This window comes from Lotus japonicus, chromosome 2 (assembly GCF_012489685.1).
Source record: "Lotus japonicus ecotype B-129 chromosome 2, LjGifu_v1.2".
Classification (NCBI taxonomy): domain Eukaryota; kingdom Viridiplantae; phylum Streptophyta; class Magnoliopsida; order Fabales; family Fabaceae; genus Lotus; species Lotus japonicus.
The window spans coordinates 83121819-83138704 of NC_080042.1; the positions used below are offsets into that span (position 1 = coordinate 83121819).

Here is a 16886-nt window from a genome sequence, read left to right on the forward strand (position 1 = left end):
AGTAACAAATTTATTTCTTAATTTTTAATCACGACAAATTTAAAAAGATGGCATCTACAAGTGTATTGATGCCTAACATCCGCATAGTAAAGAACGTAAAGCAATTATCATTTCAGTGAACAACAAGTTTAAGCAGTACATTGACATTTGCTCTTCCTTTTCACTAAATAAAACATAAGACTATCATAACTCATTCAGAACTAAAGAAAGTTTCGCACAGCATGAGTTCAGACAACATTTGCAATGACTAGCATTTTAACAACAGATCTTCCAGGAGTGAGCATATCTGTTCTCTAACAGCATCTCTGTTGCTAACGCTCAATGTAAAACAAGTTGCCCCAGCATGATTCCGCAACCTTGCAACTGCATAAATTGACAACATTGGTCATTTATAAGTTAAGGAAAAGCAAGTAGCCAAAGAGTGCCTCCAAAATACTCAAAACATCTTCAACTGATCTTTGAGCTTCATGCCTACCATCAGGTCTCAAATGACAGATTTTGTCCAATCTCATTTATTTAAAGAATCAAGAATAGAAAACTTGTTCCTGAGGTTGTCAAGACATAAACATGTTTGAGAATTGTGGAATGTAAAAGCATGTAAAAAGTACCTGCAGGTATGTCTCTGCCAAATTTCAGAACTGGAATTGAAGCCAAAATGGGGATATTTGACTCCAATACTCTTAGAACTGCAGGGAAGAATGACGAACTGTATAACTCCATCTTACCAACCTCATCAATGATGAAAAGATCGGTGTCTTCTCTAACCTAGTCATTGAATGTCTCTCTTCAAATCTACATTCTACACTCGGAAAATAAATCCCAAACAGTTTTAAAATGCACGGGAGCAGTTCAAGAGCATCATACTATATTTTTTATATGCATTGAAATGCATGTACAGATGCTGATATATTAGATATATTTGGCAGAACATGCATATAATCTCCTACTATGAAACCATTCTCCTACTAAAGAAAATGCATAAACAAAACACATATGATGACAAATATGCAAACAATTGAGAAAGCAAGCTCACCTGCAACTCCGGCAATGCTAGTGACTCGAACGATGCTACATCAACTTTATACTTCCCAACACTAGGCCATCTCATAGACTCAGGGCTGCAAATGCCATTAAACAAACACCCTTTAATCAAATAAGCAAAGTTCTAACAAGCACTGGACAATCTAGCCAATGGTACCAAAGTTACACCACACAGCATTTACAGTCACATAAAAAGCACCCTCAATCAGAAACACAAATTACCAAACAAACACAACCTTGAAATGATGGTGGAGGCAAGTGGGCAAGTACGACCATCTAGAGTGACCACTTCAAAACCAACCCTCTCACCTGCGCTTCTAACTTCACCTGCAAAACGAACCATGAAACATTGGTCTTTGAAATACAATACAAAACTATACAAGAGCTCAAATGGAAGAGGTAGAGAAAGAGATGCTTACGAGTGTAGAAGCCTTGAACCTTGAGGTTGGGGTTGGAGGATTTGAGGGTCTCGAACACTCTCATGATCAAGGTGCTTTTTCCCACACCCTGATAAATATTCACCATCAAATCAATGAATGAGAATAACAGTGAGTGTGATAAGATGAACACAGAATTTTCAGGAAGAGAGAAGATTAAGGTTTTGGGGTACTCACAGGAGGACCAGTCACCAGGAAGCATTTGCCAGGACCAGCCATATTCTACTGTCTCTGATCTAAGCCTATGTCAATTGATCATGGAATGGGATAGGGAAGATTGATATTAAATATTCATCTTAAATACTATTGTTTACCTCAAAAAAATGTTATTGCTTAATTAGTTTAATCTTCTAACATCAATGGAAAGTTAGTATTATCAAACTTTTAGAATGTAATAGTAGGTGTGGAAAATAAGGGTGAGGGGTAAGGGTAAGGGTAACAAAAGGTTGACAGAGTTGGTTTAGAATCATTCAGTTTGGATTCGATTAGTTTGACTAGGTCGATAGCTTCGGAAGTAAAATAAGAGTGCAAAATAAATAATTATCTATTGATTGGTGGGTTTAACTCTACTCGTGATTTACATACGATGAATGACAAAAGCGAACGGTAAAGGCTCTAGTAAACTCTTTCTTTAATTGTGCATCAACTTGAACTAGGTTAAAGCTTATAAATGAGGGTGATGAATCATTTTTGAGAGGCATGGAGGACAATATGAAAGCACTTAATTTTTACAAAGAAATAATCTTCTACCAACAGAATTGGTTATGCCAATAACAAACAATAAAATTGGTTATGCTGGAAAATAATCTTCGAGAAGGGAATCAATTCTCCTAAGAATAAATAATACAATTTGTTAGCAAGCTCAATTTACTCGTGTCGTTATTATACTATCACCCTGCAATTCATGGAGGGAATATTTCCCATAACTAAGGATTGTAATGCCGCCTATGGCACTTATCCAACAAATAGAATATACTCTGGAAGATGGAAATAACTACGAAATATATTTAAAGGCTAAACATTATCCTATAGCCAGCTGGGGTTTTGTATATTTCGTATAGACCTAGTGTAAGCATATTGAGTGGGTCCTGTTTGATACCAAAACCCTTGTAAATTTATTCTAAAGACAAAATAAACTTATAGAAGAAATTTTTGTAAGTAGCTTTTAAGTGCCAAAAACAATTTCAAGAAAAAATAAGTTCATCCAATTGTGTTAGTAAATAGTTTATTACTTCTCTATTGAGTCTATTCTATCTAAAATCCAGTGTTTTTCTCTTTCGTTTTTTTATTAAAAGGATCAGACAAAAAAATTGATAAACACAAGACGTGAAACAGAATATTAACTGAGCACCATGTCTGCCACAGCCTATAAAGAAGAAAGCAAAACATACAGTATTATCTCCTTTAGCCTTTGCTTATTAAATTTAAGCTCATTTGTTTACTAATAATTTTACACATTACACGATTTTCTGTGTATTGAAACTCAAGCACTGCAACAACACATATCAACACCCTAACAGATCAACCGCCCTTGAAATTATATTCATTTTGATACTACAAAGTGAAGATAAAAACGAAAAGCTTGTAAAATTCAAGTTTGAGGAAAACAGAAACTACTGTTCCCAAGAAATCTGAAAACATGAATTATTTTCACAACACAAGACCACATACCCATTCAAAACCTCAAGGTATTTAGCCCATTATCAAATCGGATCTTAGAGCATAGTAGGGTAAGTAGATTAATTGAAATGTTTTTCAAAAAGCACCTACTGAGCGTAATCTTGAGAAAACTATTGAAATTGCTGATACTAAATCATAAATTGGATTAACAAGATAAGCTAAATGCTTTTTAAGAGCATAATCCACCATAGCATCTAAAACCCAGATTGTAAAATCGCGATGTTTCCAATCATAAATTGTGACAAGATTCAATCCGAAAGACAATAAGACAAATGAAAATTGCTTTTCAGAATGAAACAAGCACACATGACACAACCCACAATACCAAAATTAATTATTTAATTGGATTTGGATACGAATTGGACTTTGATTGCGTTGAAAAAGGTACTTGATGTCAACAAAACGAGTTGAATTCGCGGAGAAATAAGATAATCAACGGATAAAGAAAAGGACAATTGACCATTCAAACGCAACATAGCAAAACGAGTCCTGTATTGATGATAGATACTGCCTTCAAACTACAGGCCTAAAATTACGATTGTTCCCTAGATTAAACGCATTCATAAAAACTATTTATCTATTGAAATTGAAAATGTCTGCTGCTAAAATTGAAGCGAGCCTATGAAAATTATTGCATCCAGTTACACCCTTAAGCTCCTTCATTTGCTACATGATTTCACTCGTCATCTTCATCCTGTGGAATCAAAAAGCAAACCACAAATCAATTAATATCATGAACAACATAGCAAATCACATAGCAAAGTAAATTACAGAGTACAAAGCCACAAGAAGAAAATTACATCGTCCTCATCATCATCATTGACTTCGGACTTTGACTTGTCAGAACCTTCTTCCTCAGCAGAGCCTTTGCTCTCAGCCTGTTATTACATCACAAACAGGTTCAATCAATAATGGCAAAGTCAACCAATCAAAGCAAAAGTCAAACACCAAAACACCACAGGGGGAAGTAATTACCAATCCATTGTTGTAGGCACGGAGAGTCTTCTCATACTCCTCCTTCGCCTTCTCTGCCCTAGCAACGTAGGGAGCCTTCTCCTGAAAAATTCAAAAAAATCACAATTAATCACAAATTAGGGTTAAATCATTCTGTGCATAAGAACAACAAAATTATCAGAGCAAATCACTCACAGCATCAGTCATGGATTTCCACTTGCTACCAGCAGCTTTGCCAACCTAATTGAATTTCACAGTAAAAAACGGACACGAATTCAAACACACATTCAAAAATTGGAACAGAAAACGACGATAAACTAGATCAAATCAAATCACTCACAGCAGCAACGGACTTGTTGTTAGGATTATCCTTCTTGAACTGCGTTCTGAACTCAGACCTGCAAAAACCACACCACAAATCACAAATCAGAGACTGAATTTGACCGAAACACGAATTTGACAGAAACAGAACGAGAAACGCGAAACGCAAATCAGAAATCACAAATTGAAAACCGAATCGAATGAATCTAAGCACCAAACCGTACATGTAAACAAAGAAAGCGCTGGAAGGCCTCTTAGGCTTGTTAGGATCCTTCGCAGCCTTCTTCGTCTGCTTCCTTCCAGTTCCAGCGCCCTTGCGCTTCAACCTAACAAAATCAAAATTCAAACAACGGAAAACAAGTCACAAATCACAGAAAACAAGCAACACGATACAGATCTAACGAATTACATAACAAACAAGCAGAAAATCAACGGATAAAGCGATTCAAAGCACGAAACCACGAAACGAATGGTGAAAACGAGGAGAACACGGTGGAAAGTGTTAGAGACTCACCGGCTGTCAGCGGGTTTGGAGTCGGAAGCGGCCTTCGGCATGGTGACGGTGCGGCGAGGAGAGAGAGAGAGCGAGGGTTTGTTAGAGAGAGAGAGAGAGCGAGGGTTTGTTAGAGAGAGAGAGAGAGAGGGTTTGAGAGCGAGTGTGTGAGATTTCGGTTTCGTGAGGGAGAAGATTAATAGCGAGACGTGGGGTGCGTTTATGGTAAGAGGCGCGAGGGAGGGATAAGAAAGGCAAACTCAAAATATGAAAATAGGAAGAGAATTGAAGTCCGGGTTTACGCGGGATAGTGAAAACCCCCCCCCCTTTTGCCACGTCATCGATCCGTGTGAGCTAACGCTATTGGCTTATCCGTTAACAGAGAGTCTCGTTGTGTTTCCTTTGTGTGTGCGTTGAAGGAAAGCGTGAATTGCTTTCAGGATAGAGCACTGTGTGAGGTGGACGCGTGGGTTGGTTTCTTTGTTTTTGGAAGTGGTGAATGACGAGTTTAGCCTTGGGGGTGTTGGGGATTTTACGGATTTGACACCGGATTTTGATGGACAACCCACGCGCATTTGGGGAGGTTTGCCTGAGGGTTAAGTTGGTCAAATTGGTAGGAAGATATTTTTGATAATTTTTTTATTGCTGGGAATTATGGTATTTTTTTTTAGGGTAAAAGTTTTAAAGGGATTTAATTAGGTTTCTATTAAGAAAAATTATTTGCTGTTGGTGTTTGAAAGAAAAAAAATATCTGTTATGAATTTTGACTTAGTTAATAATATGTTAATTGAAATTTAAATAGGTTTCTATACTATTGAAATTGTGATTAGATCAATGAGTTGTATTGTAAATAGTTGGCTTAATTGCACTTTTGGTCCCCCAACTTTGGTCTTCCTGCGAAAATCGTTCCCAAACTTCAAAATTAGCAAAAAACGACCCTGAAGTTTACACCCGGTTGCAAAATTGGTCTTCCGTTAAATTCCGTCTAAAATCTAACTGAAAATGATGACATGACATTTCTAAATTAATTTTAACTTAAAAAAATAATATTTTAATTAAATAACATTTAGTCAGTTGCATTTTTAGTCCTCCACTCTATAATCACCACTCATTCTCCCCTCCTCATTCCTCACTTTCTCCATCTTCATCAATACAAACCCAGAAAATTTGTAACTACTAAAATTAAAATCATCCCCATCTCCATTTTCATCAATTATTGTTCATCTTCATCAATAGATGCATTTGATTCCAACATATCCCAACCACTTTCGTACCCAAATCCAAACACCACGAGACCAAGCATCAAGGTACAGAGAGTATAAATCCAATTATAGAACTTGAACACTTAATTATTTAGGAGGACAGAATAGACTACAAATCCAAAGGATGTCATATTGCCATGTATCAAATCCAAAGTTGCACAATTATCCCAGTATGTATCAACTAAACGAATGAATTCAAAACAAACAACAAATATGAGAGACTACCAGTTTTTCCAGTTTGAAATTGAAGCTCTGAGAATGGACAAAATTGGAACATTGTTGAGCTTAGCCAAACTCTGAATCTGATGTTGAAGCTTGATATGCATGGAGCTTTCTTTCACGCCCAAATCGAAACCCATAACCATCGCCGCTGCCACCCTCAAATCACGACGACCCCCAAATCTTGACCCACAACCTCCACCGCCCACCCTTTAATCGCAACCCACAACCTCCATTGCCCCCACCTCGAAATCGCAACCCAACAAACCCACACTGACCCACCACAACAACAAACCCAGAACAAAGGTAGAAGATGAGCGTAGAAGGGAGAACGTTGTTGACAGATTGATGCATCCAGATCTGGCCCCGATTTTTGAATCTCTCAGGTCTGTTCCTCTTCTCTCAAATCTCTCTGGCCAATCTATTCGATTTGCATCATGGTGGCTGGTTAGGACTAGGACTTTGATTTAGCTGGTTGGTGAAGGTGTTGGATTTGGAAGTAGAAGAGAATGTCTGATTGATGACAGGATGTGAAGGGGTTGGATATCTTCGGATTTTGAAGAGAGAAATGGAAAAAGTGAGGTTTGAAGGAGAAGGATTATGATTATGGAAAAAAGGATAATTATGGAATGAACTTTTTTATTTGAAAGCTTGTGATTTCTCGGTAGATGATGAAGAATGCTTAAAGAAAGGGATGAAGATGATGAAGATGATGAAATTCATGGGTTTTTGAATATTTTTTTTATTTTTTACCCAGAAAACGTTAAAATATATTTTGTTCTCAGTTTTATTTTTTCTTTATTTTTTAATTCATTTTTAACGGAATATTCTGTTAGATTTTAGACGGAATTTAACGGAAGACCAATTTTGCAACCGGGTGTAAACTTCAGGGTCGTTTTTTGCTAATTTTAAAGTTTGGGGACGATTTTTACAAGAAGGCCAAAGTTGGGGGACCAAAAGTGCAATTAAGCCTAAATAGTTTATCTAAACAGCTAAGGGGTGAGTTTAGTCAACAAATAATCACGTGGTGAGTTTAGTACTGGCTCCTATGTGTACTTTTGCATTAGTTTCGATCCCTCTATATTTTCTCTTATCATTTTCAGTCCTTTTTCATTCTTCACCACCACATTCACCCATCACCCCGACCCTGAAATCAACCCATAGATCCCTACACTCACCTATGAACACTATATCCATTTCCCTCATTACTTCCCTTTTCCTCACCTATCTTACACACTAGACCCTCAAATTAAGCAAATTCGTAACGTATCACAGAAGAACAAACAGTCAAAGATATATGATTTTTAAGGATTTAACAATCAAATCTATATGTTAGTTCCAGTAATTAGATTTCACAAAAAAGGATGGTGCAACTGATAGTGGTTGTTGATGTTTTTTTTTGCGTTGGATTTCAAATTATGTTGAATAACGTGTCAGTAGTGAAGCTAACAGTGGAGTCCGTTGGTACACTGAACAACCTCATATCATGCACCATTCAGAAGATTAAAGCATCGTTGTCTCTCAAAGTTGCGTAACAACCATTTTTTTAATGCAACACAAGTTAATTACCTTATTTTCTGCACTTTTTATTTTCTCATAAGATTGAATTTTGAAAGGGGTCATATTTTATATTTCGATATATAGGATATTATAGAGTTAGTGTGGAGATGCTTCACGTAACTGAGGTTTAGGGTTGAGAAAGCATAGCATAAAAGAAACTTGTGCTCAGGTTTTTTTGCTCTTGTTGGTTCGGATATTGACTCCTTGGCCTATCAGTTAGGCTCCACATATTTAACAACACCTGAACCAGTAGGAGCAAAAAACTCGAGCACAAGTTCCTTTTATGAGGCGTGTTATTAACTCCAAACCTCACTTTCGCGGAACCTCTTCACACAAACTCTACAACATCATAGATACAAAAATATAAAATATGACTCCTTAAAAAATCAATATGATAAGAAAATAAAAGTGCAGAAAATGAGGTAATTAACTTGTGTTGCATTAAAAACAATGGTTGTTATGCAACTACGAGAGACGATGACACTTTGATCTTCTGGATGGTGCACGATATGAGGATGTTCACTATATCAATAGAATCCACAGTGAGATTCACTGTTTCCATGATATTACCATAATTTGGAGCCCAACGGTGAGTAAAAATCAACTACCACTATTAGCAGCACCACCCTTTTGTGAAGTCTCATTATTGAAACTGGGTCCTAGATTTGATTGTTAATTTTGTAAAAAGCATAGATATTTGTTTTTTTTTCTTGTGTGATATGATCCAAACTAGCTTGAGTTGGGGTTTAGGACGTTAAGGGGTGAGATGAGAAAAATAAAGATCTAAGGGAGGGGTTGGAGAGTGTGGCGGTGGATGGGATGAAGAGGAAGATGTGTGGTGGTTATAAGGTTTTGGTGTGTTGGTCATGGAGAGGTTTGGGGTGGTGGCCGAGATGAGTTGTGGTGGTGGTCCGAAATGAGGTGTTGTGGTCGAAATCTACAATGTGGTGGTTATGGAGGAATAAGAGTAAGGAAAGAGGACGAAGAGGATGAGAAAAAAATAAGAAGGACCAGCACATCAATACAAGATTATGCAGAGATTCATTAAAAAGAAATTATCAATCTGATAAGCTCAACCTCTTACAAACATAAAATGGGGATTCCTAAATCACATTGACAACTTTATCAAGCCCTAGAGAATATTAAGCAAACTACTACCAAAATCAACAAAAAAACAGGATAGCACCATCATCAAATCTATAGTTCGCTAAAGACCCAACGCTTTAACGTTGTGAAAAGACGTTACATCATCTTTTAGCCTGCACTATGAGTGCTCCAACATTGGCAATAAAATTCCCTAAAATATGTTATGCATATGTCTATCATTTTTTAATCATTATATTGTCTTTCAAAAATTGCTTAAACGATCATATGCACATCAAATTTTCATAGAATCCAGTCATTAATTGAAAATTAATATTAGACGCCATCTTTGAAAATACAAACTATAATTTTTCCCCAAATAATCAAGAAAATATTGTGAACGCAAGAAAAAATCAAATAGTGGAGTTTCGATATTTAAAGGAAATGGATTACGCTCACCTGGTAGTGGTGCCACTAGAAAAGACTTCAAACTCCATCTTAGTCTCATTCTGACATTTGTTTCCCCTTCTTCATGTTTTCCATGATAGCATTTCTCTTTTCATTTGTCGTGTCCCTTGCTTTAGCCATCGCTGCGTTAACATGGAATAGATAGATTGTGAGTGTTAGTCAAAATTCAAAAATCGGGTTGAATCGATCCGATCGAAAACCCGTCACATCACTTTGATTAATAAGTAGATCATTTATGCTTCTAGATCAGTGATATTTGGTACATACCTGAGCAAACCAGCCGAAATCTCAACCGACCACAATGACAATAACACTCACGACCTCTATCATTGTTGAACAATTCCAATCATGTTTGGCTCACTCATGGTGTCTCAGGTTTTTGGAATTGTGATAGGGAAAAGAAATGTTGAAGGAATGAGAGGGAGAATAACAGTATGCGGCCGACAGAGACGCTGGAGACCAATATATATGTAATATTAGGGTTTCTAGACTATGGGCTTGCTTCGATAAGCCCAAAAAGATTAAGCCTTCTAATTTTTTAATGTATCGATGGATAATATGGGCCTAAGTTTGGGTTGTGGCGTGCCTAGTCGATATTTTATAAGAGGTTTACATTTTCATATAAAACATTGCTACTAATTATCATCCCTTTACATGTTACATAATAATGTCGGTTAAATTTACAATAGTTATTGTTCTGACTGGCTACAAATCCATCAGGCTCGAAAGCATCTCAACTGACCAAAAGACGTGCACATAAGCACTTGCGTGAGGACGAACTGAATGACTTGAAAAGGAACATCCTGCCTAGGCTAGCGAGTTGTCAGTCACAAGAGAGTTGAGATACAATGAACCAAAAAGTAAGACAACCAAAGGATGGTTGCGTGCTCGAATGTTCCACTTAAGGGACTTGTCATACACTTGTAGAGTCAACTGCCATGGACATCGAGTCAAATACATGTTACATCATTTATTTACATAACATGTTACTCGTTCTAAGCATTTGCACTTGAGTTCTACTGAGTTTCGAGAGAATATCTCCTAAACGCTAATAGTGACTTGAGCGACAAAGTGTTTTTTTTCAAGTACCCTTCGTTGTGGAACCAACGACACCACTATCATCTAATAGACACTCACCACCGCACACCGTCATCAGCTTTGAGAGATAATATCGTATGATTTGCCCCTACACCGAGCAACATCGTCCAGGAGATGGAGCATATCTCTAAGAGGATCAACATCAATATACATTACTGAGTTGCTATTTAAAAACAAAGATTAAATTGAGTTGCTATAACCACTGCATTACAAAAAGTCGTGAGCATGACCGGTACATGACTACATTATCGACGGAAATGTGGTTGCAGCCTTGCAGGTAAATAGTCGTATGTAATTACCAATATTATTGTAGTGCTACATTTATAAAAATACTTTTAAATTATTACTTTTTTTTTCTTGAAAGTGTTTCTTTTTACATTTTCTTAATATACATTTTATCACTATTTAGAGTATTTTCAAAACGTTTTTTTTCTTCTAAATCACATATATTGAAATAGATCGAATGCACGGAGGGAGAAAAGTGAGTTATGGGAGACGAAGCAATTACCCAAGAACGTGAAAGGCCGTTAGCGGCTCCTTTCATCTTTATGATTGTTGCTGCTTTTCAGTTTGCATATTATTGTCTTGATCATCTCAACAAGGTAGGTATATCATCATCATCACCATCTTCAATCTCACCTTTCGAATTAGCAATTTGTGATGCTAATCCTTTCAAAATTTCCAATCAAGTATTATAGAAAATGAGATTTCATATCATGTTTCCAATTAAGAAAAATTTCAACCCCAAATGATTGAAAATGAGATTTCATCATTTTTTCCTGATTTTCTTTTTATGCATGCAGAACGGATCTGGCAATGAAAAAGGAATTCAACTGCGTAAAGAAATAAAACAAATTTTGAAGCAGGCGAGCCTAATGTCACAGTGAGTAATTCATTCACAATGCTACAAGTTATTCATCCTAATTTGGTCATTATATAATTACACGGTTGTTCTTCTTGTTATTGTTTTTCATCCAAAGCCTTGTTTATAAATCACTAAAAATGTCATGATTGTACGATATGATTGAAAAGCTATGCACATATGATTTAAATATTTATAATTATGTGTGTGTGTGTGTGTTTATGGGAAAGAAAGTATATATGGGTATTTTCTTCGTGTTCTATTAGGCCATCAACCTTTGCACAAGCAGCAAAACTCAAAAGATTGGCAGCTGCTAGAGAAAGGGAACTTGCAAAGTGTAAGTTTATCCTATATTGCGAGCTATTTTACATTCTCATATTGTGCTATATATATGTACTGTAATGCAGGAAGCAATGCCTAAACACGACGCATGCCCGTTTTCAAAAGTTTATTTGAGTTTAATATATAGCATAAATGTTTATGCTAGTGTTATGAAGAACTTATAACTTGTCTATTTATAAGTTGTTTTGAGCTTATTTTTGTAAGATGTTCAGATTGACTTTATGAATAAGCACTTAAGCTTATCTATAACATATTTTCAGCATATTTCAGTAACTTTTTTAAATTAGCTTATGGATAAGTGCTCATGCTATAAAAGCTTATTGCCATAAATGTTTAGTTACATTGTTTACCCAAACACATTCTTGTTATAACTAGATGAACACATAGATTCAGTTATGCATTGTTTGAACTAAGTGTACAACCTTTCACGACTCAAAAACCTAAGTTGTGATTGACGCCGACTCACCCTAGCCTCACAAGCCTATTCCTAGGCGTCTCATTTCCTCATGATAACTTTACAAGATAAACATGTTTCCAAAGTTAAAAAAAAAAATATGACAGAGTTATCTTTGTATTTTCAACAATTTAAAAATAATACGACCAATAAGAATTACACAAGTAACAACATCACCAAATACATCAGAGTTTTACACTTACAAAATATAACCACTATATACACCCTAAAGTTGCAAAGTATAACAAAAAGATAACAAAAGACATCAACATGATTGACAACTAAAGGAGTCCTGCCAAAAAGAAAGAATTGAACAATTTGTATTTGAAGCAACCTCCTACTCAACTGCACATTTGAATCTGAACCACTATGTTTCTAATTTTTATATTATATTATTTTTCTATTTGTTGATTAATTAATCAACTATTAATCTTCTATTCCACAAGTTTATAGAAATTTTGTTTAACTAATTCGCAGATCAAAATTCATATCACAGAGATCATGTTCTGTATTCAAGGGTGTTGCTCTTCTCAAAGGTAAATTCAAATATAGACTTTACATATTTTTCTCTGTGGAGGCTTATGAGATACTTTTTTTTGTGCCTTGTAGTATTTAATATATGGGGTGCTTCTTATTTGGTATTGGCGTGTTCCCGTTGCTAGCGTATCTCAACAGCTTGTGCAACCATTTGGTAAATAATTATGAAACTAAAGTCATCCTTATTTTATTTGATTTTCTTAAAAGCCCAACAGGGTAAATGACACATGTAAATGGAGAAATAATATGAGTATAAACCAATAAGCTTTTTCTTTGAATTCTGATCATGTGATGCACTCTTTGCAGGGAGATTATTATCTTGGAAAAGTGGAGGAGTTCATGACAATGAAGTTGTGGTAAGCAATTGCTCGTAACATTTTTCAGTACACTTCTTTGGCTCTAAAGTCATGTTATTGCCATTTTGAATACAAGACGGATACAACATTTGAATATGAAAAGTTTTAGAAAGACGGATACAACATTTGAATAATATTTTATTAAGAATTTGTTTTCTTCTTTTGGATGGACCATCGCCCTTTTAAATATATTTCGGTTCTCATCTGATTTTATCTGCTTATAATTAAAGAACTCATCACTTGATTTGATATTGAGTAAAAACTTGTCCAAATCATAACTACTACGCCATGAGAGAGTACTTTGAAATTTGAATAAAAAGAATTTAAAGAACCAAAACATGAACAAAATTTAGTGGGGCTATTTTTTCTTGAACTTATAGTCATTTCAAATTGTTTGCATATCATTTCAGGTTGGGATAATATCTTGGCTAATAGTGTCAGGAAGGGTTTGCAGATTTGTTCGTCAAACCTATCGTAAACATAGATAATTGTGATTTTCATCGTGCAATAACACAAATTGCAAGCTCCCAAAATGTTGATTTTGAAGTGGCATGAGTAGATGTTAATATTTCATAGATACATTTGTAATAAACATTGTCTTATATTTTTTTATCAGTTTGATTGATCAATGATTCAGTTTGTAACTTGTAAGTATTCCAAATAGCTTAAAGTGTTCACTTCTAGAATCCACTGCTTCATGTAATTGTCATGTAATATTTTATTTTTCACAAGTGTTAATGAAGATTAATAATTCTATCATCTTATGCAAGTTATATTTCAAGCGGCTTTGGGGATCCTCCTCCTTTTATGGAAGCTTCTTCTCATTGTAGTTATGTGTTTTCTTCTATAATAGATGAGTGTTCTTTCACACTAGTAGATTTATTACCTAAAAAGTAGATTTTTCTCCATTTTTAGTTTGGTTTTCTCCATAGTATGTGGCCTTCATCCACCCCACCGCCACTACCTCCATCCCTGATTGTCTATGCCTATATGACGCCGTGCACTCCCTTAGTGACGTCGTTGTTGTCGTTGTCGTGCTACCGCTATGCCTACCGTATCATCACCTCGGCCGAGACCATCTTCGCATTGCCACCACCACCCTCCCCTATGTTTTCTACTGTTGTTGGGTAACGTTGGTTCTATTGGGTAACGTTGGTTCTCAAGCTGTTAATTTTTCTTGGTGTCAGTGTTGGTGGCTTGACTCCTTCGGTGACGTTGAAGCCATAATGTGGGCTTCCTTGAAGGATTTTTAGATCGCAACTTTGGCAGAGCTAGATAACTTGCAAAAGTTGGAGTTGTTGGTTTAATTGGTAAAAATATTGTTCTAAAAGTCAGCTTGATTCACTATTGGCAGGAATTTCAATTTAGGGGCTTCATTTGGTTTTTTAGTATGTTAGCTACTTCTATCGGCATGAGTAAACCAGCTTTGTCTTTAATGTTTTATCTGATTAATTTGTTGTATCACTCACGAAGATTTTAGTCCCACTGATGTAAGCGTCATTTAACAACCATTTGGTATTAACTGAAGTACTATAGATGTAAGTGCTGTCAATTTTTTTTTTAAAATCTTTGACGGATATCGCTACGTGTTCGAGAAACAGTTGTATGTTCATTCCATCAAATGTCTTTTCTGGGATGAGATGAGATTTGAAATTGCGTACTCACCCTTTTTTGGGTTGCTTTATGGTCCAAAAAATGAAAGGAGAAAATAAAATAAAATAAAGGCTTAATACATCAGAAGGCCCCTGTAATTGTAAAGGGAATCAGTTCCAGGGCCTGAAAAAATTTCGCATCAAATTGGATCCCTAAGAATTTTTTTTTAATTCAATTAAGGCCAAATCTCAATTTTATCCCAGTCATCAATTCCATGTGGCTTTTATAATTATTTTTAATTAAAAAAAATTATTTTTAATTCCAACTCAATAATTTAATCAGAATAAAAATTTAAAAACTTAATAAATACATAATCTAATAATCGGGTGCGTTTAACCTACACCACTTTTTTGTTAATCACAAAAATTAATTAGGGTTACTTATCTAATCCATAAATTAAGGGTAATTTTTTGGTATTGTCTCAAATGAGACAGTTTCAAAACAGTTCCAAATCAACAAATAAAGGCATGACACATGTTATTTCTATTTTTTATTTTTTATTTTTAATAGTCACAAGATATTCAATCTTTGAACCCCAACATTTTACTAAACTAAATTTTAGTCCCAACTAATTCTCATTATTATACTTTTTTCTCAAGATGTAATAAATTATAATTTCGACCGTGAAAAGAGGGTTTGTAGGCGAAAGGCTAGCGTCACTGGCGGCGGTCTGCAGCGAGCGGCGGTGGCGAGAGGCGGCGGTAAACTAGCAGAGATGATGTTAAGGACGAAGTTTCTTTTTTTTTAACGTGGTTGAATTATTTTTTACGGTTGTTAAGTTTTTTTTTTGAACTAACGGTTACAAAGTCAAGATTTGTGATAGTTTTTGAAATACCACATAAAATATTGATTGCTAAAGATTTAAAATATAATTTGATAAATGTTATGAGTTAAATCATAATTTATGATATCTTGAGAAGAAAGTATAATAGTGTAGATTAATTGAGACTAAAATTTAGTTTAGTAAAATGATGTTGTTAAAAGATTGAATATCTAGTTACTATTAAAAATAAAAAATAATAAAATAGAATTAACACGTGTCATGCCTTAATTGGTTGTATTTGAGACTGTTTTGAAACTGTCTCAAATGAGACAATAGCCAAGAGGTCACCATAAATTAAACCCTTCACCCAAAAACAACAAACTCAACCCAGAAATTATCAACAACAAACCCAACCAGTATCAAACTGAGGATAAATTCAGAACCACTTGGTAAATTGCTTCCAAACCCCATAACCACCATGTGCCACAACTCTGTTTCTTCCAATTTCAACTCCACCGGCATCTATCATCAAAATTTCCATTACCCCCAAACAGAACCTATATCTAAACCACCACAGCACATTCAAACCCAGTAGAATCAAATCAAAACAAAAAAAGAATTGAACCCACAACTAGAACTTGCAGAGAGGAAGAAGGGAGAGCAGAGCAGAGCATGAGAGGAAGAAGGAAGAACCACCACATAAGGGAGAAGGGGTTCGCAGAGAGAGATATGGAGGTGTGGGTTTTGATGGGGGTAACCCAGAACCGAAAATCCCAAAATCCCCACCCCACCCCCAAAACCAAATATCCCAAAATCCAACAAAGGGGAAGAAGAAATGGAGAACGAAAAATCAGATGTGTACAGGAAAAGTGAAAATATTCAAGCTTTAAGGAGAATGGTGAGTGGGGGTGAAGAGAAAACCCAGCAAACCGGAAATGAAGATGCACCCAAGTCAAGATCTGCAGTCGGCCTCCCTCTCCCTCTCTCACTCCCATTCTGGATCCCTCCGTAACCAATTTGGCCACTGAAACCATCGGAAAGAAGAGAGCGAGTTACAACAGGAGAAAAATGTGGCTGATATGCGTGTCTGAGGACCAACAGAAGCAACTGGGGGAGCAACAAGCACCTGGGTCCTTTAATTTTCTTTGAATTGTAAGGAGAGGAAAGAATAGTGGGTTATTGAAGATGAGAGTGGGAATGAAGAAGGTGTTGAGGAAGGTGGTTGAGAAGAATTTTAGGGTTTTTAATTTTGTGTTGTGTTTAATTAGATCAGATTAGTAAATTAGTAAATTTTTAAAAAATA

General features: G+C 35.7%; 3 protein-coding genes across 3 annotated transcripts; 1 reads left to right on the top strand and 2 right to left on the bottom strand.

Moving 5' to 3' along the window:
* Positions 1–84: 84 nt before the first annotated feature.
* Positions 85–2605, bottom strand: LOC130740358 (uncharacterized). Its single transcript, XM_057592944.1, has 6 exons — positions 1656–2605; positions 1461–1548; positions 1278–1368; positions 1034–1118; positions 609–765; positions 85–363 (listed from the first exon to the last, which is right to left on the bottom strand). Exons 1-6 carry the CDS (start codon positions 1695–1697, stop codon positions 248–250), a joined length of 579 nt encoding a protein of 192 aa, XP_057448927.1. The 5' UTR covers positions 1698–2605; the 3' UTR covers positions 85–247.
* A 1028-nt stretch (positions 2606–3633) lies between these two features.
* LOC130740359 (HMG1/2-like protein) lies at positions 3634–5152 on the bottom strand. Its single transcript, XM_057592945.1, has 7 exons — positions 4948–5152; positions 4658–4759; positions 4453–4510; positions 4308–4352; positions 4134–4214; positions 3959–4036; positions 3634–3852 (listed from the first exon to the last, which is right to left on the bottom strand). The coding sequence occupies exons 1-7, from the start codon at positions 4986–4988 to the stop codon at positions 3835–3837; spliced, it is 423 nt and encodes a 140-aa protein (XP_057448928.1). The 5' UTR covers positions 4989–5152; the 3' UTR covers positions 3634–3834.
* A 5911-nt stretch (positions 5153–11063) lies between these two features.
* LOC130735786 (protein GET1-like) lies at positions 11064–13927 on the top strand. Its single transcript, XM_057587683.1, has 7 exons — positions 11064–11218; positions 11420–11499; positions 11745–11815; positions 12752–12810; positions 12884–12965; positions 13118–13167; positions 13578–13927. Exons 1-7 carry the CDS (start codon positions 11105–11107, stop codon positions 13653–13655), a joined length of 534 nt encoding a protein of 177 aa, XP_057443666.1. The 5' UTR covers positions 11064–11104; the 3' UTR covers positions 13656–13927.
* The last annotated feature ends 2959 nt before the right edge of the window (positions 13928–16886 follow it).